Source organism: Ascaphus truei, chromosome 5, assembly GCF_040206685.1.
Source record: "Ascaphus truei isolate aAscTru1 chromosome 5, aAscTru1.hap1, whole genome shotgun sequence".
In the NCBI taxonomy this organism is placed as follows: domain Eukaryota; kingdom Metazoa; phylum Chordata; class Amphibia; order Anura; family Ascaphidae; genus Ascaphus; species Ascaphus truei.
In genome coordinates this window covers 40,327,847-40,350,958 of record NC_134487.1, presented here as the reverse complement: position 1 = coordinate 40,350,958, position 23,112 = coordinate 40,327,847, and the positions used below count along the sequence as shown (strand labels likewise).

Below are 23,112 nucleotides of genomic sequence, written 5' to 3'. Positions count from 1 at the left end.
TTCTTTCTTATAGCATAGCCATTAGAATCAAGTATTGTACATTATACAAAATAGAGAAAAAAATCCTTATTTTTTCAAAAGTAATTGTTGTGGTACAGCTCAACCCTCTTATGACGCTGTGTTTGGGGTCCAAAGAATCACATCGTGCTATAAGCGGATCGCGTTAGAAATAATGTACAATTGGATGCATTGTTCAATAAAGTATTTAAGATACCAATAATCGTGTTGTAATGTATTCATAAATACGAAAATTGGGAGCCACGCTATAGCGCGTTATAACGGGGTTGAACTGTATTACAGAACAGGGCAAATTATTATTTGCGCTTTATTTGTATTTTAAATGTTATTTTGGGACAACAAAACTGCAAAATGTTAATAGCGGTAAGGTAAGTTAATCTGACCCTTAGGTCCTAAGTAATGTAGTGAGACTGCAAGATAGAAACGTGATAAAGTGGTGCAGTGAATGTTGTCCAAACTAATATAATGTGTATAGCACACTTAGTTTGGATGTTAGCCCAGCATAGTTACAGGGCCGGCTGGGAGTATGGCGGGGGCTGTGCACGCGGGGCCTCTTACCGGCTCCGGAGCCAGCATCTCCTCCTGCTACCACTCGATAACACGTCGCCTTAACCAAGCGTCGGGACGCACGGGGCCTATTGCTGGCTGTCACGTTGTGGGTGTCACGTGGTAGCAGGAGGCCACACACTCTCCTCTGGCCCAGCTTCGGTAATCGCAGTTTAAATGTTGTGGTGGTTAATTTAACCACCACAACATTTAAACTTTGATTACGGTAGTTGGGCCGGGGGAGAGCGCAGGGCCTCTGTAAGCACGGGGCCAGGTGCATTCGCACCGATAGCACCGCCATCCTGCCGACCCTGCTTAGTAAATATATACCAGAATATTAAAACACATTTTAATCAGGTTTGTTAGTCCGTATTATTAATGACACACCACATCTTATACTATGTAAGATCTAAGTATGAAACCAAAAAGTTAATAATGTTGATTTATTAAATTGTTTATAAAAGATTCACACGTTGGTGTTTCCATGAAATATTATTATTTTGTTTAGCTGCAGACGAAACACTATCCTACATATGTGTGTTTTTTAATAAATCGGTTCTGTACTATGAGAAAATACTTGTAGTATTTTTTCTTTTTCTAGTTTTTGAATGACATTTTTATTGTACATGCGGTCCTCACTTTTCCAACGGAATGCATCCCGCTAACCGCTGTCGGTTAAAAGACCATCAGATTGAGGGTCCCATGTTAATGGCCGGCGGTGACCGTCGGAAAAGTGGGTCCGGCATCAGATAATGCGTGCAGCGGACTGCATTATGCGGCATCGGATTAGGCATCTGTCGGAAACCGGGACGTCGGTGAGCGAGGACCACCTGTATTATAATGTAACAAGCATTTTTTGTTTCTATAGTAACCATTTACAAAGTCACATCCCCCTTCCTCTTCTGCAACAGGCTCTGGCACACCCCTTTTTGAGCCCTTCCCTCTCTCTAGCAGTGCACCAATTGCATCTAGTGACTGCCTGGTCACATGATCTTCCCCACAGAATGTTGCATCTTTGGTCCTCTTCTGCTGCACTGACAGCTATTTAGTGAAACCCCGAGCCGAATCTTCGCCAGTCGATCACAGGAGAATGGATTGATTGCCAACTTAGCTAATAACTTATCACTGTGTGAATTGTATTTATGCACATATTAAAAGGGGGGAAAATAAATAAATAAACGCCAGCTTGGACTAATATATCACTATTTAATCCCAAGAGTGAATCCCTTTGCTGCAGATCATCTTGGGGTTGAATATTGCGTTCTTTGTAGGACGTTGTGAATAGACAAACCTGTGTAATTTTATTAATTGGGTGACTATGGTCATAGATCAGGATGGAGCAATAGATGCAGCTTGTCTAGATTTTAGCAACGCCTCAGACCAGGGCCGCCAACAGAAATCTTGAGGCCCAGGACACATGAAAGGATCATGGCCACCCCTCCTTAACCCCAAGGGTACTCCAGGTTGGGGCAGGGGGAGAGAAACAGTATTGGCCTGGGGGGAAGAGTGGGGAATAGAAGCCAGTATGGGTCTGGGGTGGAAAAGGAGGCATGGGGCAGACAGTATTTGTGTGTCGGGGTGGGGGGCGGGGGGGTAATTCTATGTTTCTTTTAAGCGTTGCAGGACAAACATGGGTTTGAAACACCTTGACATTTTGTTAATGAGAATTTATTTATTTTTAAATGTACAGTATACTGTTTGCCAAATACGGAAGTCTGAATAGTAGAATGAGACTTTTTTAGGCCATGTAATTCATTGGGTCTAAGTAAATGTGTTCAAATTAAATGAATACCTTAGAATCTCCATAAAACGTGTATGTCATAGTGATCACGTAGTCAACATAAAACATTACTTCATTTAGTCAGCAATCGGCAGTAACTTCATCACAAGTAAATAGAGCCCAATAGCAAGGCATTCAATTTCATGGATGTCGGGGTAAGCATACTGTATACAATCGTTAATAAACAATGCTTGCTTGTTTTCATGACACAATGTGTTATAATGCAGAATATTTTAGTGAATGACCCTCAATAAAGATGCACAATCAAAACGGAATCAGAAATATCGAACCTATCGCTTTCATTTATCGACGTTGAGATAACGAACCATGAATAGGAAATGAAAAAAATGATATAATATGGAGCAAGCGGGATAGTTATAATAACATAACTATGATTTATGGTGAAAATCACTGGCGCATTATTGAAACTCATTTACAATACCTTTGTAAACCAACTCATAAGTAATGCTTTGTATCCCTAACTCATTGATGCTATTCTTAATTACAGTAGTTGCATTGTGTGTTCTTTATTAATGTTTAATGTGTGCATTAAGTATGATGCAATAGGCTAATGGGGGAAATGTAATCTGATAAATTTGCTATCCAGAACAGCTCCATGCTGCTGCTCCAGCTGTTTGCACGGAAGTCTGGCTCCAGAGCAAATAGAAAAATGTTGCTGTCATACTGCCTTTCTGTGTAAGGTAGCAGAATAAAAGCAAACCCTAGTTAGTTGCACATTTGTATCTTTGATTACAGAAATATTTAACTTGTCTAAACTAGTGTTTGAAGTGCTAACGTGCACATTAGTCATGAACATGTGTAGATTGAGATAATAGATTGTGATACAGTTTCATGGATCAACGAGCAAGTTCTTTGTAGCGGAAATCATAGTGTAAGGCTAAGGCCCCGCTCCCAGAGTCAGCGCACCCGCACTGCTGACAGGCGGTGCGCTGAGATACACAGACCGCGATATGCGGTCTGTAGGGAGCGGGAGCCGGAGCGGGTGGTGGGCGGTTTGACAGGGAGGGGGGGCGTGGCTTGAGCGGAGGGACCCGCTACTCTCCCCCCCCCTCCCTCCACGGACTCGGGCTGGAGCTGGAAAGTAAGTTTAAACACACACACGCAGGCACTCATTCACTCATTCACACACACACACACACACACACGCGCACACACACAGGCAGGCACTCACGCACTCATACACACACACACACACACAGACAGAGGCAGGCACTCACGCACTCGGGCACACACATACACACACAGACAGGCACGCACGCACTCAGACACACACACAGACAGGCACATACACAGAGAAAGGCACTCACCTGCTTTCACTCCACACTCCTCCCCGCTCCCCGAAGCCTCTCCTCCTCCCGAAGCCTCCCCTCCTCATTGGCTCACAGCCACACACGTCACGCGTCGAAGCTAGGAAACACCATTCTGTGGTGTCTCCAGCGGCTGACGCGCGACAGCGTGTAGTGCTCTGTGCAGCCAGGGGGGACCGGGACCGGCTCGCGAGGATTCCCCTGCTGGTGGGGAACTCGCTACATTGCCGCCCGCGCCAACGAGTGCAGCGGGACCGAGGCCTAATTGTTGTTACTACAGTGTATAGCTTTTGCGAAGCTCAAAAGTCTCTCTCCCATGTTTTTTGGAGGATTAGGGTGTATAAGAGATTCCATACCTCGTTCCATAACTCTCTTGTATTTTACTGGATATAGATCCAGTGTTGGTCTTTCTCCTTCCTAATAGAGGTAAATGAGAATTTTAATCCTAATAGAGGTATATTAGTATTTTATCTGGTAGTGTTAGGACTGTGAACAGGGTCTGCCTTGTCGTGGCTCACAGGCTTACAATGCTTTGGCCAAAGGGTTAAACTAAATTACCCTTTTTCAAGAGAATATATAAGTATTTTACTGTGTATTTTTGTCATATTGGATGTAGCATTGGGCTTCTCTGTCACTTGTCAATTGCCACGCTCAATAGCTCTCCTTTTTGACACCGTATATACATATATATTTTGTGGGGGCACAGGGGTTCCCAAAAAGAGCTTGCTGGGGGTCTGTGTGTTGTCTCTCTTGTATTTTGTAATCTACAAAAGGAGACCTTTTTACTCAATAGTATTGCTTTTTTGAAATGATAGAAATAGCAGAGGTCTTTGTCAGGATTGTTTTTTCCATACGTAATAATATTGACTGCCTTTGCGTTTGCATTGCTGCTTACATTTGTATATATTTGTCTGTGTTTTTCCCAAAATACTTTTATTTTGCTTATTTGCTGTTGTTCCATTTAATGTCTTTGTGGCATCTCACACATATATTGATTGACAATATATTGTCCGTCTAAATAGTAAAACAAAACACATAAGTGAGAAGGTTTACTGTAAATGGCAGCTAAATTATTGCATAACTGGCCCAAGGACGTGAGATATCAAATCCTTTTTTTTAACCTTTACTCACTTTACTGTGTTTACATGGAGATTTGTTTGTTTTCAAGTAAAGATAATCTGTCATTTTCCCAGAGTTATCTCTCACACCTTTTCCTATTTGTTTCTTATTTGTTGTACTATCTGGAATTTGTTTGTGCAGACTTTAGAGTATATCGTTTCATTTCTTTGTATGCTACTAAAACAACGGGGGTAACACATGACTTTTCTGTACCCCTAAGGCTGGGGCCGTGGTGCCTTGGCGCGTGCGGAGGCTGGTCAGTGAGCGGGCGCTTACCAGGCCATGGCGGGCGTGCCTAGGGGCGTCACGGAGCTAGTTCTCCCTCATTGGGGGAACCGCTCACGTGACCGCCTGTTGTGCCAAGAAATCAGTTTGAACTGACAACGCGCGCCCCCTCCCGCGCGCAAGGGCCCGCACGCCGCATGGACACGAACACTGCCTTGAGGCAGTCTGTTCACTCAGCCGCACGGTCTGCGGTACCATGGCCCCAGCCTAAGGCTGAGTCCCCGCTGGTGATGACCGCGCTCATGCTTGAGAGTGGTGACATCACCAACTGTTCAAGCATGAGCGTTCTGCTGTCCTGCAATAATTTTAGAGCAGGAGCGGGGGCGTGGCTATGAAGGGAGGGGGTGTATCATTGGCTGGATTGGGGCTGTGTGTGTGTGTGTGTGTGTGTGTGTGTCCATTGTCCCCCCCCCCCTTCCCTCCTCTCCCTCTTCTCTCCATCCCCCCTTCCCTCCTCTCTCTCCCCCCCTTCCCTCGTCTCTCTCCCCCCCTTCCCTCGTCTCTCTCCCCCCCTTCCCTCCTCTCTCTCCCCCCTTCCCTCCTCTCTCTCCCCCCCTTCCCTCCTCTCTCTCCCCCCCTTCCCTCCTCTCTCCCTCCCTCCCTTCCCTCCTCTCCCTCCCGCTCTCTCCCTCCCCCCTCTCTCCCTCCCCCCTCACTCCCTCCCCCTTTCTCTCTCTCCTCCCTCCCCCTCGATCTATCCCTCCCCCCTCTCTCTCTCCCCCTCTCTCTTCCCCCTTCCACTATCTCTCCCCCACCCTCTCTCTCTATCCCCTCTCTTTCTCGCCCCCCTCTCTCCCTCTCTCTCTACCTTCCTCTCTCCCTCCCCATCTCTCTCCCTCCTCTCCCCCCCTCTCTCTCCCCCGTCCCCCCTCTCTCCCTCCCCCTCTCTCTCTCCCTCTTCCCCCTCTCTCCCTCCCCACTCTCTCTTTCCCTCCCCCTTTCTCTCCCTTTCTCTCTCTCTCCCTCCCCTTCTCTCTCTCCCTCCCCTTCTCTCTCTCCCCCCCTCCCTCTCTCTCCCCACCCCCCTCCCTCTCTCTCCCCCCCCCTCCCTCTCTCTCCCCCCTCTCTCTCCCCCTCTCCCCCCTCCTTCTCTTTCTCCCTCCCCCCCTCCTCTCTCTCTCTCTTCCCCCCCTCCTCTCTCTCTCTCTTCCCCCCCTCCTCTCTCTCTCTCTTCCCCCCTTTCCCTCTCCCCAACTTGAATGTCTGCAGTTCCCGTGGCCTCTTTGCAGTCAGGCTGGCGCTTAATGATGATGCTTCCCTGCTGGTATCTGATTTTAACCCTTTTGCCAGACATTGCAAGATAACGAAAGTGTTGATACTGGCTCTGAATAATTACTGTTTATTAAAAATACTTGCCTTTAGTAGTATTAAGAATGTTGCACGGTGCTACAGTAACACTATCAAAGATTTTCTAATATGCATAAAGTATTTGAAAAGAGTATTCCTCTAGGAATAGGCCCTACATCTGTACTGTTGACTAATGCCACTATAATTTGGATAGCTTTTATTACTTGTGGTTGAATCATGAAGCAATGGCTTGCTCTCAGAAATTTGTAATGACTTATTGTTCAACTTCACTGTACATTTGTTCTTGTTATGAGCACATTCTGTATGTCTTTTCCAATGCGACGAGTCTTAAAGTGATAAAAAAAAAAAAAATCAGAAATGTAAAGGGTTTTATTTGATTGTTATTGCACATCTATGAAGATTTTTGATCCTCGTGTTTTATTAAGTGGTACTGTATAATGACACGTATAGTATATTTAAAAAAAAAGTACTGTAGATGTAATAATTTGTAGGTTTGGGCACTTGCACTGCTGTTTTTGTTCTAAAAATATTTTGTGGTTTGATTTTAAAGCTTGCTGTGTTTGGTTTTTGGATTTTTACAAAATGGTGACAAAAACTGAAAATAAGCAGTAACATAGAAAAGTATTAAAAAAAAATGTGAACATAAGTAATGATAAAACCAATTGGGAAAGTAACAAGTGTAGCCTAAAAATTTTGTTACATAGACACAGCCCTAAATCTCATTGATATACAGACAGAACCATGATGGTATATAAATACTGTCCATATTAGTCCTGTAGATTAGCACATATGTCACAGGTTGTGGTGCATTTAAATGGACCAGCATCAGAGTTTTGTAATAATTATAACAGTATACACCAAAAAAGAGAGGTATCACAAATAATGGTGTAATACTTTTCAAGCAGTGTTCAATATTTATAGGACGAGAGAAAATGTAGGATTGGCTGAGAAAATGTTCTTGGGTAGTAGAGTTGGACCAGTGAAAGACTATATGTATGTATGTGAATAACTAAAAGATACACATCTTAAGTGCAAAATCATGAATGAACATTGTTTTTCACTTTCTCAATTAGCTGTCCACGCAAGGAGATGCAAGCCAAGTGATTGGGCCACTCACAGAAGGACAGCGCCGAAATGTGGCAGTAGTAAATTCCCTGTATAGATTGCACCAATCCATCCAAAAGGTAAGATGAAGTCAATGATGAAAGTTACAGTACAGGCATACCCCGCATTAACGTACGCAATGGGACCGGAGCATGTTTGTAAAGTGAAAATGTACTTAAAGTGAAGCACTACCTTTTCCCCACTTATCGATGCATGTACTGTACTGCAATCATCATATACGTGCATAACTGATGTAAATAACGCATGTGTAACAGGCTCTATAGTCTCCCCGCTTGCGCACAGCTTTGGTACAGGTAGGGAGACAGTATTGCGGTTCAGGACGTGCTGACAGGCGCATGCGTGAGCTACCGTTTGCCTATTGAGCGAGATGTACTTACTCGCGAGTGTACTTAAAGTGAGTGTCCTTAAACCGGGGTATGCCTGTATCTACAATTTATATATAAACGATCTGTTTACATAGTAAGCAAACTCAGTTCAACTGCGTATAATTACGGTACGAAGCATTTTAGCCACTGCCGTACCGCAAAATACTTACTTTTTTCATCATAGTTACATGTCACTTTGAGAAGGGCTTTTTTGAGGGGACTGTCATTGAGGACTTTCTCGGAAATATTATATGTTCGCAGCCATAGCTGCATTATTTTGAAACATTGCACCAATCTGTTTTAAGCTACAGCAGAATGCAAAAGTAAGGAAAAGGGTTCGTGTATAGTTTTTATATCCCATTAAATATGTTTTGTGTCATTTGGAGTATGGATTTGTGTTCTAAATGTCAACAATGATTATGTATATTTAAAATGATGGAAAATGTAAAAAAAAAAAAAAAATGCCACGGAATATCGAATAAATAAGCAATTTCATTTTAATATCCAGTCAGGATATTTTGCTTTGTGGGGCTAGTGCTTTAACCACGAATGTATGTAATCTGCGTGAAAATATTTATTGGTTTATCTGTTTTTATTACCTCAGCCGTTTATCTGCTTCTTTCAATTCTCCTTGATGGTGTCTCCTTTTTGGTTCCAAAATAAATATCATGCACTGAACATGATAGAATAAAAAAAAAAAAAAAACAAGGTTATTCAAACACAATTATCCTTATACATATATATTTTGGGGGGCACACTGCTTCTTGTGTTTGACATTGTGTTAAATGGTGTTCATCATACATCTAAAATAACTGTTATGTATCCAAAGTCAATATAAAAAGGTAGTTCAGGTCATTATGAAATATTATTGAAGTGTATAGTATGCCATGACGAAAAAGGAAAGAAATGGAGAAGTTGCTGTTTGGTTCTGGATTTAATTTAAAAAATAATGCATATGGTTTTCAGGCTTTTAAATCAGGTCAGGATATTAAAATAATACAGAGTGGCTCACAATTTCCATGGAACCATCCTTCATATCTGAACTATGTTGGAACATACAGTATTAAGCAAAGTTTCAACGCTACACACCAATGTTTGGCCTTAAACTAGACTTCCATTAACTACAAGTACAGCCTTTATTTTTATCGTATGAACAATTTTCATTCACTAGTAATGTTAAGTTTAAAAACCTGTATTTGAAGCGCACTAGATTGGTATAGAAGTCAGGTGCCAACAACATGCATCAGTAACTAGGTGGGCGTAAAAGTTCAAATCGGTATGTTCAAAATGAATCTGGAATCACAAAAATGATTTATGATTATACAATTCCAGTGATGATACATGGTAGAATGCATAAGAACTGATAGAAATAATTCAATATTGTGATGCATTATCTTCCATTCACTTGAATGGATACAGATGAATTAATAAAGAGATCTGAATGATAGAAGAAACAAACCAGGCGGAGCTGTACAAATATAATGCATTCATAGTACACAATCAGTTGGTTACAACAGTTCTCTTTGTGACGGTAGGGGGTAGCCAGTCTTCATAATAAAGGTGAAGCCCGACTGGTTACCCCTGAAAACCGTGGGGCCCAGGCAGCTAAGTAGCACCATAAGCCAGGGGCCATGTAATGTAAACTGTAAAAGTCAAAGCATGCCCTGCTTTTCCACTTTACCTGTTCCCCTTGCCCCAGAAACATAAAACTTAAGGAGTGAAAGTTCTAGGTGGGATATTTGGGTGGGCATGCGGTTATTTTGCTTGCAGGCGTTCGGGGGACAAAGTTACCGGTAGTCCCCTAATTCTCCCCGGCATGCAGGCGTGATTTGCGGGTACGCGGATGAATTATACTTGGGCTGCACAGTGCCCCCCAGACTCTTGGTTTTCGAGTCCACATATTCCAGACCCATTTCCCCCACAGGTACAAGGTTTCCCAAGATATATTGTGTATTAGAATATGTTTTATAGTGTTTGGTGCATTTTGTATAAATGTCTATACAGCCAGCCCAGGCATCCACATAGATGCCGGGATGTCTGTATAGACATCGGAGTTCAAAGGAGAGAGGATGTCCAGAGGTGACAAAACAGTTTGGTGAGAGGGGAAGGACTATTTACCAGGTCCGGAGTACAAAGGCACCCTGGTGGGACACCTTTTGAGACTGCCCGACCTGGTGGAGCCTGCCCAGGGGGGGCAATGGGTTAGCTGGGGGAAGATGCAGTTCGTAGGAGCGTTTTCCCATTGGCTAATTCATATTTCCCGCTCACCCGGATTTTCGAGCTGGCTTGACACGCCTCCTCTTCTGATGTCAGCCAAGAGACAAGCCCCCGTTTCTATTGGCTAGTGGGAGGGAATTGCCAGGCTCTGATTAGTCGCTCCTCCTACTTCCATGCTGAACATAGAACAGCGGAGGGTATGTAAGAAGTTGGCCGAGGCAGAGAATCACTCGATCTGGGGACTTGAGTCGATGAAGCACGTGTGGGCTTTTCAAAGTTGCTCAGACACAAATAGCAGAGCAGCCGGCTTCATTTCTGAGGATAGGTTAAGTCAGCCCTGCAGAGACTAAGTCAGACGCTAGGTTCAAGTTCTGAGAATAGAACGTAGTGGTCACGGCTAAGCTTTTTAGCCGAAAAGAGGACCAGGACCCAGGAAGGATTTCCCGGTCAGTATAAGCCTTGTGAAGCAGGTGCCCTGCACCTATTTGAGGCTAGTTTTTGACCCCAGACCCCCAGTAAGTGTGTAATCTTCTGTGTATTGTGTTCCATGTATGTCTCTGCAGATTTTATCCGAATAAACTCAATTTTATTCCACTACTGTGTTCTGACTAGTGAATAATCCCGGTTAAACGACCTGGTCTCCCGTAGCACTCTTGATTTCATATAGGATGAATCGGTGGATTGATGCCAATCACCCAATGGTATAACTGGTAGCTACTAGAGCAAAAAGAACAGATCACTTTTAACAAAACTTCCAATAAATGTATTCGATTCATCAACTTCTGGCAACAATATATCTTAAAATGTTGCGTGCTGAAGTGGTGACGTATGATGATGTTTGTTGCGTTTGCAAATCAGCCTTTTTTATATCTTGTGATGAAAATGAAAAATAAAATTCCCTGTATAATATTAAGCTGACTGTGTCACAAAAGCACAAACACATATTTAAGCATGTAGTCTTACACAAATTACTCACTGAAGGGGCTGTTACCTGTGGGTAGGAAGGCTAATTGACCAAAGAGGTAGCAAGCAGGAAGTGAAGCTCCTTGTGGTAGTGGTGGTAAGCAGGAGATGGAGCATCTTGTTGGGGACTGGAAGAAGGAGATGCTATTTGTGGGATTGATTTTTAAGGAGGAGATATTCCTTGTGAGTACGATAGGAAGCAGCAGAAGTTCCTTATAAAGGTGATTGGTTGGTAGTCACAGGGGGGAAATGTTCCTTGCAGGGGTGACTATCAGGAAGAAATTCTCTTTGTGGGGGTGACTGGCAGGAGCACAATATCGTTGTGGGGATGATTGCAAGGATGAAAGGCTCACTGTGGTGGTGATTGGCAGGAAGAAGTTCCTAGATGGATGTATGGGTTAGAGGTGAAGGTCCTCTGGGGTTTAGTCAAAGAAACTCACTGGCTGTCCCATCACAGTCCCTCTTTTCTTCCACTGACAAGAGCCTGACTTGAACTCTGTGTCGCTCTTCTGTGTTACCCCTCAACAGCAGCTGGCTACACAATGAAGTACAGTAGATAGGACTAGAACTGTAGCATTTTAAAAAGATGCTGTGAAGAACTCCAGAGTCCAGAGTTGAGTCTATGGAGTTAGTTTATTTTTATATAACCTGCATTTAAAATCCTTAAACATTCAAAATAAAAATGTTTTTCCCTTGCAGTACAGCAAAATGAATGACTGGTCAGTAGAATGAATAATCTTAAGTGAAAATAACTTCTAAAGTAAAAATGTAAGGATGGCATTAAAAATGTATGATCATTCACTGACGAGGTATAGACCAGTGGCGCTTGTGATATACAAGTGATTGAGGCTGCATTTATTGGAATTCTATTGATCTCTAAACACACAGAGTAGCAATATTTTCTTTTAGGGTAAACATTTATAATGGTCATTAAAACAAAATATGTTTAATTTCACCTTCAGGTCATGAAGTTAAGTTGGTGGAATGGAATGCACTCAAACCTATTATAACTGGCAGCTAAAATGTTCTGCATTAAGTATGTTACATAGATCTCGATTTGATAAATGCTATACAAGGTCATCGGAAGACAAATGAGCTATCAGATGCATATGTAGCAATAAAAGATCCATTAAATTGTCATAACCTGAATTTATTTTTTCAGTTTAACGCCTCTTCTGTTAATAGCCTTGTCCCATATTGCAGAACAAGTTATCCCCTTTGCTGAGAGATTTAAAGCTATTTATTATAACATATGAACTGCCAATAGTGTTACAGACATAATGATCCATCAAGCCCGGTATCTTGTATCCTTCAGTGGCAACTACTGGAAGCTTCTGGATGAGTACAGCTTAGAGCAGGGACGCACAATCTTTTTTCGCAGCGCCCCCCCTGCCTTACCTCCTCCGTTGGCCGCCCACCTCCTTACCTTGATGCCGCGGGGTCATGTCATGTGACCCGCGGTGTCATTTGACGTCACGTTACCAGGGCAACCGTGACGTCACATGAATGACGCCGCGTTGCCATGGTCACGCGTCCTGAAGCCGGCTGAATCCCTGTAAGTAGAGGTTGCAGAGGTCTCGCGCGGGCCTACGGCATTTAATTTAAATGTCTTGGGGAAGAGCGCGGGACCTGTATATATCGACAAACTGTAAAAAATGTCACTCGCCCGAAAAGAAAAGGCACTCTCTCACCCCCTCCCCCCCAACCCCCTAAAAAATTTTAACCCCGCCTCCCAGTCTTTCCCCCCTCCCGCTGTCGAGTGCTTACCGGCAGCGGGGTGCCGTCTCCTGACATTCTCCTGCAACTTCCGTGTCTCCCCCTCCAACTTCCGTGAAATGGGACACGAAAATGTTGCCATGACAATGGGACACGACGTCACGCGGCTTCACGTTCCTGTATATTTATATATATCTACAAGAACAAACAGACAAATGGGGGCGCAAAAAAGAGAGAGAAAATGAATCAATAAAGTTCTTAAAGTGTAAAGTTTTTATGGGGACATAAAATAAGCACAAAGACTTACAATAAAATATGGATCTTAATGATCCAAGTACACCAGGCAGGTATCAACCACAGCAGTAACTCCGTAGTCCATGAGCCGCCCCCCTCCTCCGGATCGCAGATGGTAAGTGCCGAGGGGAAGTTCCAGACCGGCGTCCACTTGAAGCTTTCCCTGCACTCGTGTAAGCAGCTCTGGGTCTACAGCGTCGTGACCTTCGTACCCAGCATGCAATTGGCTCGCCTATGCGTTTTTTTTTTTTTATTATTATTATTTTTTTATTATATGTTGTAATGTATGCTGGTTTCTTGTCATTTTCAATGATTGGAGGGCTGGTGACATCATCTCTCCAGACGAGTAACAATGTTACTCATTGGTTAGCCTGCTGTATTTAGTGCGCTCCAATGGGCATTGTGGCTATGCCCTGACGAAGTGTCCCACGTGACACGAAACGTGTAGGCGAGCTAATTGCATGCTGGGTACGAAGGTCACGACACTGTAGACCCAGAGCTGCTTACACGAGTGCAGGGAAAGCTTCAAGTGGACGCCGGTCTGGAACTATCCCTCGGCGCTTACCATGTGCGATCCGGAGGAGGGGGGGCTCATGGACTACGGAGTTACTGCTGAGGTTGATACCTGCCTGGTGTATTTGGATCATTAAGATCCCTATTTTATTGTAAGTCTTTGTGCTGCTTTTATATCCCCATAAAAACTTTATACTTTAAGAACTTTATTTATTCATTTTCTCTCTCTTTTTTGCGCACCCATTTGTCTGTTTGTCTATGTTTGAGCCTTCTCTAGCCCCGCTGATCACGGGAGACGGGGAGCAGCACCAAGAGGGATTTGGGAGAAAATACCTTGGACGGCCAGCGCGCATTTACTATTGCATATCTACAAGAGCAAAAAGAAGAACAGGCGCACTCCTAGTGTATTACTGATACACAATTTAATGGGCTGGACAGGTAAAAGTAGCTCACTCACAAAAGTAACTTGTAATCAGGCGTTGTAATCAGGAGGACTGATACATTGGGACTGGTCATATTATCTTATTTTTATGTTTTTTTACAATATTGTTTTATATTTGTTTATATATTTCCTATTATATATTATTTTATAGTTTTTTTTTTATCATTCTCACATTGGTACTGATTGCAGCAATATTTGTTAACTAATATCCCATAATTAGATTCCTATATTATTTAGTCATCTCTTCACTAGGTATTATCAGTTACACAAGTAGTCCATTATAGACTGTTGGGAGCCGGACTCTAACCAACATTTGTATAACAATTAGACACAGACACACACACACACCACTGGCTCCAGTTCCACATATATTTATTTATTCTTTTTTTAAACAAAATATCTTAAAAAGTAAGTTTCGATTTAAGAATACGAAAAAAAAAAAAAATCTTGCACAGCCAGTATGCTTTTGCCTCTTTGGGGGGGATTGAAAACAGCATGGCCATGTTGGGCTTTTCTATTGCACTCACAATGCAGTCCGGAAACAGGAGCTAGATCATCACATAAGTTTCAGCGTGATCAGCAAACCTGTGTCACTGTTATCTAAAAGGATGTGCCACTTCAGTGCGTGAAGTTTCATTTGCACTAGCTGGCACCTTTTCATTTGATTAATAAGCTGTGCTTTAAGATGGTATGTTTGATATTTGTTGTCTCATAAATGTAGCACATTTTTGAGAGAGGTTGAGTGAATAATTTAACTGTATTTCTCTCTCAATCTTCCCGTATTATCTCTGTTACTTACTGACCTACTTCATACATGAAAGGAACGGAGATGACAGCAAGTGAACGTTTGCGTAGAAGTAAGAAACGGAAACCTAGAAACCCACAGACATAGGGGAGTTTGGTCTAATAAGATTCTCTCTGGAACACTGCAGTTCCAGTGGTGGAAATATGTGCGTCTTGTACTTAATGTGATGAAACTGAAGTAGGACTTGTTGAAGTATTATCCCATTGTTGTTGATAGCAAGTAATCTAGATGTAGGCGTCATGGGGGCCTAATGAAATGCTCCTACGTTCAACAGCTGAGACCTACAACTTAATAAGACTCCTCTTGTTATGTCTGTGTGTCAAATTAAATGTCACAGAAATAGGCAGTTATTGGCCTACTACACATTTAAACATAGTTAAATATTTACAATGGCAAGCAAAACATTGCGGAAGAAGCAGTTAGAGCAGGGATGGGAAACTCCAGTCCTAAAAGGCCACCAACAGATATCAGGTTTTTAGTTTTTGACTGAGCCACTGATTGTGCCACCTGTGCTGAAGCAGAGATATCCTGGAAACCTGACCTGATGGTGGCTCTTGAGGACTGGAGACCCCCCTCCTCCCCCACCCCGAGTTAGAACAAGAAAGATATATTATTAGTGATATTAAAAAAAAAAAAAAGTAGAAGGACACTTTATACGATGTACGTATGGTGAGGGCCAAATGAGTAAAAAATATATAAGCGACTGAATTATATTTATAGTAAGCTGTGTCCTTATAGCAGTAACATTGCGAACGTTTATTGGAAATACACTGTAAATATAAAGCACAGTTTATAGTATCGGAAAACACCTGTTTGTAATTAGGCAAAGTTTAAGTGAAGCCACGTTTGTTGAGGATTATATGCAAGTTAATTACGGTGTGTGCTGAAGTTACAGTACGTGGTGATTTGTGGCTTATGACCAATATTACTTGAGGTGTTAAATCATTTCCGTTGTGCTTTGTGGCATAGTGCATGTACGCTTCAGTGGCCGAATGCAAACTTTTCCTGAAACACTTTACATTGTACATTTTCTCATAACAGGTTCACATATTAAGTGTGTAACTATTTATCCATTCATGTGCCATTAAGCTAATGTTTTTGTTATATTTTGCAACAGAAATAAAGCACGGTTTGTAGTGACATTATAAATCTTAATTCATTGACTCAAGTACTTTTATTGTAACAAACTCCTACATAAAGGTGGTATGGTTTGCAAAAGCTTTTATTTATGTTGTGTAACACACCTATACCACCCGGCAGCCAGAGATAGGGTGTACATAAATATTCTCTCTCTCAATGTCTCTGTTTCTATCAGACAGGGCTTTTCTCTGTTCCAATAGAGCGTGTAGCTCAGTCGTGTTACCTCTTATCTCAGGGTCTTCTCCACGTGGGGTTAGGCCAAGGCTGTTGAGGAGTGGAATGAAATAGAACAGGGCGCCAGGAACTTTTAACTTTAATATTTATTGGGTGCACAAATCGGCATACAGCACAATCATGAACGGTTCTTCTGCTCTTGCAAGTTGAGAGTTCACCTCCCTGGTACCTACATAACCCAGCATGATGACCTTCACCTTGTCCCTTCCAATCCTTAAACTGGGGGATAGAATAAAGTACTCTCTCTTGCCTCAGTAACTGACACTTCTTTGTTGGAGAGGCTTCCAGTGCTTGAGGCCCCGATCCTCTCACTGGAATGTCCAAGACACAGGCCTATGTCTGTTTTTCTCATCCTTCATTTGGGTAGGGCTGCACCTCCATCTGGGACAGGCTAGAACTCTGTAGACTGGGTTACCCCACCCATGGGCCTCACTACCCTTTGGGCAGGACAGGATAGTCTTCATCACTGAGGGGCTGGGCTGGACAGCCCCTCCTAGAACTTAATTTGGAGGATTTATATCAGGGGAGTGGCCAACCCCCCCTGCCCCAGTAACTGGTCAGGTCTGGTAGTATCCAAAGCCACTTATCCTCCATGTGACACCAGACATGTGCCTGAAAGCTGCAACATAGTATACTCTAGTATACTAGTATACTCTAGGGCAGGGGCGCACAAACTTTTTTTGCTGCGCCCCCCCCGTGCCTGCTCTCCTCCTTGATGCGCCCCTCCCTCCTTACCTCGCGCGGCATCAAATGATGCCGCAGGGTCGTGTGACGTCATGTCATGTGACCCATGGCGTCATTTGACTTCACGTTACCGTGGCAATTGTGACGTCACATGACCCCGCGACATCATTTGATGCCACTTGTCATGGTAACGCGTGCTGGAGCCGGCTGAACCTCAATAAGTAGAGGTTGCAGAGGCCTCGTGCGGTCCCCCGGCATTTAATTTAAATACCTGGGGGGAGAGCGCGGGACTTCTGCAACCGCCCACCCCCCCAAAAAAATTGTGCCCCCCAGTTTGCGCATCGCTGCTCTAGGGGAAACTAACTCACATGCAGGGCAATGTGCTAGTTGTTAACCTTAACACTGCCTACTATTACCAGGACTTATATGCCAGGCGATAGAAATATAGCAGGGTGCTACAGTTATATTGTATTTTTTTGTTTATGTGGCGAGAAAAGGTTTGTGAACCCCCATTGATAATTACAGAAATTCCTGTCTCTTCTTAACTATCCAATAGGGTTTATAGTAACCAATTCCATGTCTTTTGAAACAAAATGATGTATGGATTCGACAAACAATGAGTAATTAAGAGACAGGGTATGTACAAAAGTAAGTGAAACTCTAGTTTTATCAGCTAAAGTAAAGGGGATAATTACAATCCGGTATTTACATAATTAGGTAGATCTTCAGGTGTGAGTTTGGGAGGCGCCACCCTATATAAAGATCAGAAACTTTGTGAGTTTGGTCTTTACCATACAGGTGTGTGGAAACACCTCATGCCATGATCAAAAGAAATCTTTGAGGACCTGAGAAAAGCAGTTATTGATGCTCATCAGTCTAGAAAGGGTTACAAAACCATTTCTAAGGATTTGGGGCTCCACCAATCCACTGTCAGACAGCCTACCAATGAAGAAAGTTCAAGACCACAATCGCTCTACCCAGGAGCGGTAATCCTAGCACCTACTGTCTCTGTAAGTTTCCCATCAAACCTTTTAGATTGTAGGCTCTTCGGGGCAGGGATTTCCTTTCCTATTGTCTGATTTTGCTGCACTTATTGTATTATTATAATTCCCTGTACTGTATTCTTTGTGGAGCACTGAGTACACTTTTGGCGCTATATAAATAAAGATATACAATACATACAAATCTCTCCAAGAACAAACCGTCAAATCATCGATGAAGTCACAAAGAACCCCAGAGCAACATCCAAGGATCTGGAGGCCTCTCTCGCCTTGGCTAATATTCATGACTCAACTATCAGAAAAAGACTGAACAATAATGGTGTTCATGGAAGGATAGCCAGGAGGAAAACACTGCTCTCTAAAAAGAACATTGCTGCCTGTCTGAAGTTTGCCAAAGAGCAAAAAGATAATCCACAAGACTTCTGTAACATTGTTCAAGTCAAAGGTAGAACTTTTTGGCCTCCATGTTATGGGAGTGTGATGGTTTGCGGCTGCTTTACTGCCACAGGACCTGGATGGCTTGCCATCATTGAAACAACCAAGAATTCTGCATTGTATCAGAAGATTCTAGAGGAGAATGTCAGGCCATCTGTCAGTGAGCTGAAGTGAAAGTGGGTCATATAGCAAGACATTGATCATAAACAGATCTACCTCAGAATGGTTGCGGAAGGAGAAATTCCGCATTTAAAGTGGCCTAGTCAAAGTTCAGACCTAAACCCCATCGAAATGTTGTGGCAGGACCTGAAGTTAACTGTCGATGCAAGGAAGCCCTCAAATGACACCAAGTTGAAGCAGTTCTGTAAGGCGTAATGCGCCAATATTCTTCAAAACCGATGTGAGAGACTGGCCAGCAGTTACAGGAAACGCTTAGCTGAAGTCACTGCTGCTCAAGGGTTACTGTGTCTAAAGGTTCACATACTTTTTCACTTGGCCTTTTTCACAATTGACGCCGCGTTTCCATGGCGACGCATCATCATAATCCGTCTCAACCAAGGTAAGGAGAAGTTACAGAGGCGTTCGCCACTTCCCCAGCATTTAATTTAAATGCCTTTGAGAAGAGTGTGAGGCTTCTGTAACTCCCCGCACCTCCTGCAGAGAATCTCGCGCCCCGCAGTTTGCACACCCCTGCTCTAATGCTTTGTGTGCCACAACAATGTATGGAGACACTTCTGTGTCAGAACTTGCATACTACTTTTCCTTTTTATAAATACTTGAAGGAGAATTCCATGCTAAAGTCTATTATTTTTTAAAGAATTGTTCTGAAGCAGGGGGTCCTTGAGCGGAACAGTGGTAATTTCAGCTCCGCGAATCCCCAGGTTTCTGAGATACTTGCCTCCGTAGGTGCTGCCGGTACTACCTGGTCCTTACATTTCCTGTGGCACGCGGTCAGTAGAAAGCCACTATGGACATATATCTTGACACTTTCCTGATACATTTAGAAACATTATTATAACATTGTTCTTGAGAGTCCAGAATATTGGCTTTTTCCATTAGGTACTGTATCCGACGTTATACATGGTTTCATACTGTATTCTAATTATTGTCCTTTATTTGTAAAGCGCCAACATACCCCGCAGTGCCGCACAGGGTAACATCAATTACATCAACTGAATGGCATACAAGTAATCACAGACCAGCGCAAACAGATACAGAAGCTAATGAAGGCCCTGCTCCTGAGAGCTTACTATCTAGAGTGTGGGGGTGCAAGATTTTTCAGGGGGGAACGCGTCGCTTGTAGAGGCCCTGCGCTCTTCCCCGGGGCATTTAAATTAAATGCCGGGGGATCGCGTGAGGCCTCTGCAACGTCCTTTACCTTGTCTTCAGACGAAGACAAAACAAGGTAAGGAGGAAGGGGAAGAGCAGATGGGGGGTGGGGGGCACAGCGGGGAAAGTTTGCACATCCCTGATCTAGAGGATGTTCAAAAATCCTGAAATGTAGGTCGGTAAAAGCACTCTACCATTTGACTGCCATGTCCAGTTTTGGTTTCATGGTTTCATCCGTTTGTAGTAGTTCAGCACTTGAGCACGTCAACGAAAATTCATGGAATATACACTATACGGTACACTGCTTTCCTTTAGGGCTCGTTTCTAAATGAGAAACAAAAGTTAGAAGTAGGGCAAATGTATAATAATCATGGCTGAGTTGAATGGCAGTTTTTTTTGTAAATGCCCGACACTGACCATATTTGACATGATTATTTCTCCAAAAAATGAAACTTCTCTCCAGAATTTAACAATTAGAAATGTGTGGGATTGCAGAGGACAAAATAAAGGTAATATGTAAAAACAAAAAGTGGATTAGCGCCTCTGCTGCTGTTGGGGCAAGTAACTCATTGATTTGCAGCAATCTCTGGCAACGAAGGGATTAACCTTAAAGTTTGGAAAGAAGTCACTTTAGTGTACTAAAGCGTGTATAATAAATGAAGGACTTCACCTTCGGTGGCATCCAAATTAAAACCTTATTATGCTGCTTCTAGTAGTTGCTTCTTGAGGTCCTGCTGGGGAGAATTTAATTAGGCTGCTGATCTCATTGAAATGAAGTCTGTAAATTCCAGCCATGTGAGTCTTGCAGTATGATCAATGAAGTTCTTGTTCATGCTTTATCATCAATATAAGTAAATGTAATCACAAGCTGAACATCTGCAATGCTTGTATGTACAATTGGTAAGCCATGGTGTATGATGTCTATTGTCAAATCCCATTTTGTTCTAGTAATTATATTTAACCACTTCCGTGTTCAGTATACCAGGGACATGTAAGGCGTCGGCCATGTTACTTGCTTGCTGGCGGAAGCGCGCTGAGGCGCGCTCCCGCTCAGCACTGAGCCCCTACAGCCGCAATTAGAGTGGCTTTAGTAGGGGCTCACCTACGCTTCCGCAAGCGAGCGGAAGCGTAGGTCTTAGGGGAATTTAAAATTCCCCCGCTTGCCGGCGCGACAGGCCGGTCACGTGAGCTGTTCGCCCAATGAGGGCGAACCAGCTCCGTGACGTCACTGGCCCGCCCACGGCCAGTGACGCGCCCTCCCCCTGATGGCCCGCTGACAGCGCGTGCGGTAAGCAACCGCAAGGCCAGGGAAAGCACCCGCTTTCCCTGAGCCTCCGCGCGCCTCAGCACGCCAGCAGGGAGCCTGGCCGAGGCCTAATACAGCGCAGTACATCGCAGGGACTAATGAAATCTTTAGAAAAGTTTAATTTTGTGTTTCTTATTCAGGGTGCTGCGTCACGTAAGGATGCCACAGACACATTGGGGGCATTTTTTCCATAGCAAAACAAGTGATGATGTGCTTTTAGTATGTGGTTGACAAAACATTTGCATCAAATGTATAATGTAAAAAATAGTTTAGATGTATATTCCTGTTATTTGTCAAATTAAATTCTAAACGCAAAGTTTAGCTGTAATTATTTAGTTAATTTAGGTTTCTAACCAGTGCTATTAAAACATTGGATTTTACCATTGGTAAGCTTATGCAGATCCCCGAGCAAGTGGATCATATAAATAGGGGCTACTGGTGGAACAAGTGGTGGGAAATACTGGGATAGATCATAAGAGAACTACAAATTAGAAAAGATGATTCTAATGATGCAGCCCAATTATTTTTGTCATTATTTTAATGACCCTGGTGGCTTAAGTTATTTTTTGGGGGGGAAATAGTTGTGCTTGGGTGAATCCTGGAGGTGGAGAGCCCAATGGATGCTGTTGGCTGGGCCCTTTCCTCTGCCAGACCTAGGTCACCTGTTGTACCCCCCCACCCCCCTTTTAACATTCCAAAAGTATACATCCATGTAATGAACATTTAGCGATAGTAAAAACCATGCATGTTGCTCTAAATTGTGAAAATGATTTAAATATATATTGGAGGGGGGAGGGGGCGGGGGGACAAAAACACAAGAAATGTATTTAAATAGATGTCAAAGGAACATTCCAGATCATATGCGATCAAATATTAAGTCTGGAAATATACTGTTACGGTTCTTTGGTATTAGACTAAAATTCTTGATCCAATAGTAAGTGGAATTAGTATGCTTAATATATTTAAATATACTCTTATCCTTAGTTAATTAGTGTTATGGTTTGTGACTTACTGTGTTAGGAAATAAATATGTTTGCTCTCTACCAATAATATTTCCTTTGCCTTAATGTTACATTTGGAAATCATGTCATCAAGCCCCTTCCCCATCTTGTGCTATTTTTACCAGCTGTATATTCCCATCTTCAGCCAAGGGGAGCATACAGTATATCACAAACTCCGCTAAATATGCTTTTGTTGTTGTTTTTGTTTCCTTTTAAGGTTATATCCAGCCAGAGTGCACTCCCGGCAACTGCAGAGCAAACTATTTCTGCTGCCTTGAAGGTAATAAGTTAATTTGATGATATGAGTGTATAAACTCTTAATAAAATGACAGATGGGTGACTGTTTGCTCTGGGTTAAAGCATGAACAAAAACGATGGAAACTAGAGGAGGGATATTTGGATTGTATGTGCAGTTGTGTTAGGTGCAACCAGATGTTTACATTTGGGCCATCAGCGGAATGGTGTTTTGTTTTTGTTTTTTAAATATGTAACAAATAGCATTATTTTGTTGTGTGATTGAAGATTGCAGATCTAAGCAGCTCTTTATATGAAAATAATAAGTGTCATGTATTTGCATAGCACCTTCAGAGGTAGTCTTGTTGTCGTACAGTTGGGTGAATCCTGGAAGCACATTTTGTAGTCTGTCCTATGGCAGTGTCTACCATGCTTGAATGGAGAGGGAGAAGCAGTGATACATTAGCACCCAAATAAATGTTGCAAAGACACACATCAAATGTTTATACCGCAGACATCAACGTGTGTGTGACTGAAGTTAGAAGTACGCCCACAAACCTTTGTGTTCCACATCAACGCCTTAACTACCACACCAGCCATGCTCATGCTTTGTTATTCCGTTGTGCAATGGAAAGCTTTCTAGTGCTATGAGGAGCAGTTACTGTTACAGTAACTCCACTGTTTATTAAGTTGGGTGTCCCTTTCTTTCCGTAACCACAGTGGGTGATTCGGTGTCTTGTAGTCAATATAGCTTCTTCTATGCATTCTTTGTATTGAGATTAAAGAAATACAGTACCTGATGTGTCCTATACTGCTGTTCTGAAGTGTGTTAACTGATGGATAACGCTGAATGTAACCCTGTGTCATGCCTTTCAGATCATTTGTATTTTTTGTGAGTTTTCATGTTACATGCAGTGTTTGTAG

General features: G+C 42.9%; 1 protein-coding gene across 1 annotated transcript in view; it reads left to right on the top strand.

Annotated features, from left to right (window-relative positions):
- COG5 (component of oligomeric golgi complex 5) overlaps positions 1-23,112 on the top strand; it is a 457,324-nt gene that overhangs the window by 349,688 nt on the left and 84,524 nt on the right. Inside the window, exons 15-16 of the mRNA XM_075599712.1 lie at positions 7,458-7,568; positions 22,172-22,234. Of these exons, the coding sequence (XP_075455827.1) occupies positions 7,458-7,568; positions 22,172-22,234 (174 nt within the window). The remainder of the gene's footprint in view (positions 1-7,457; positions 7,569-22,171; positions 22,235-23,112) is intronic.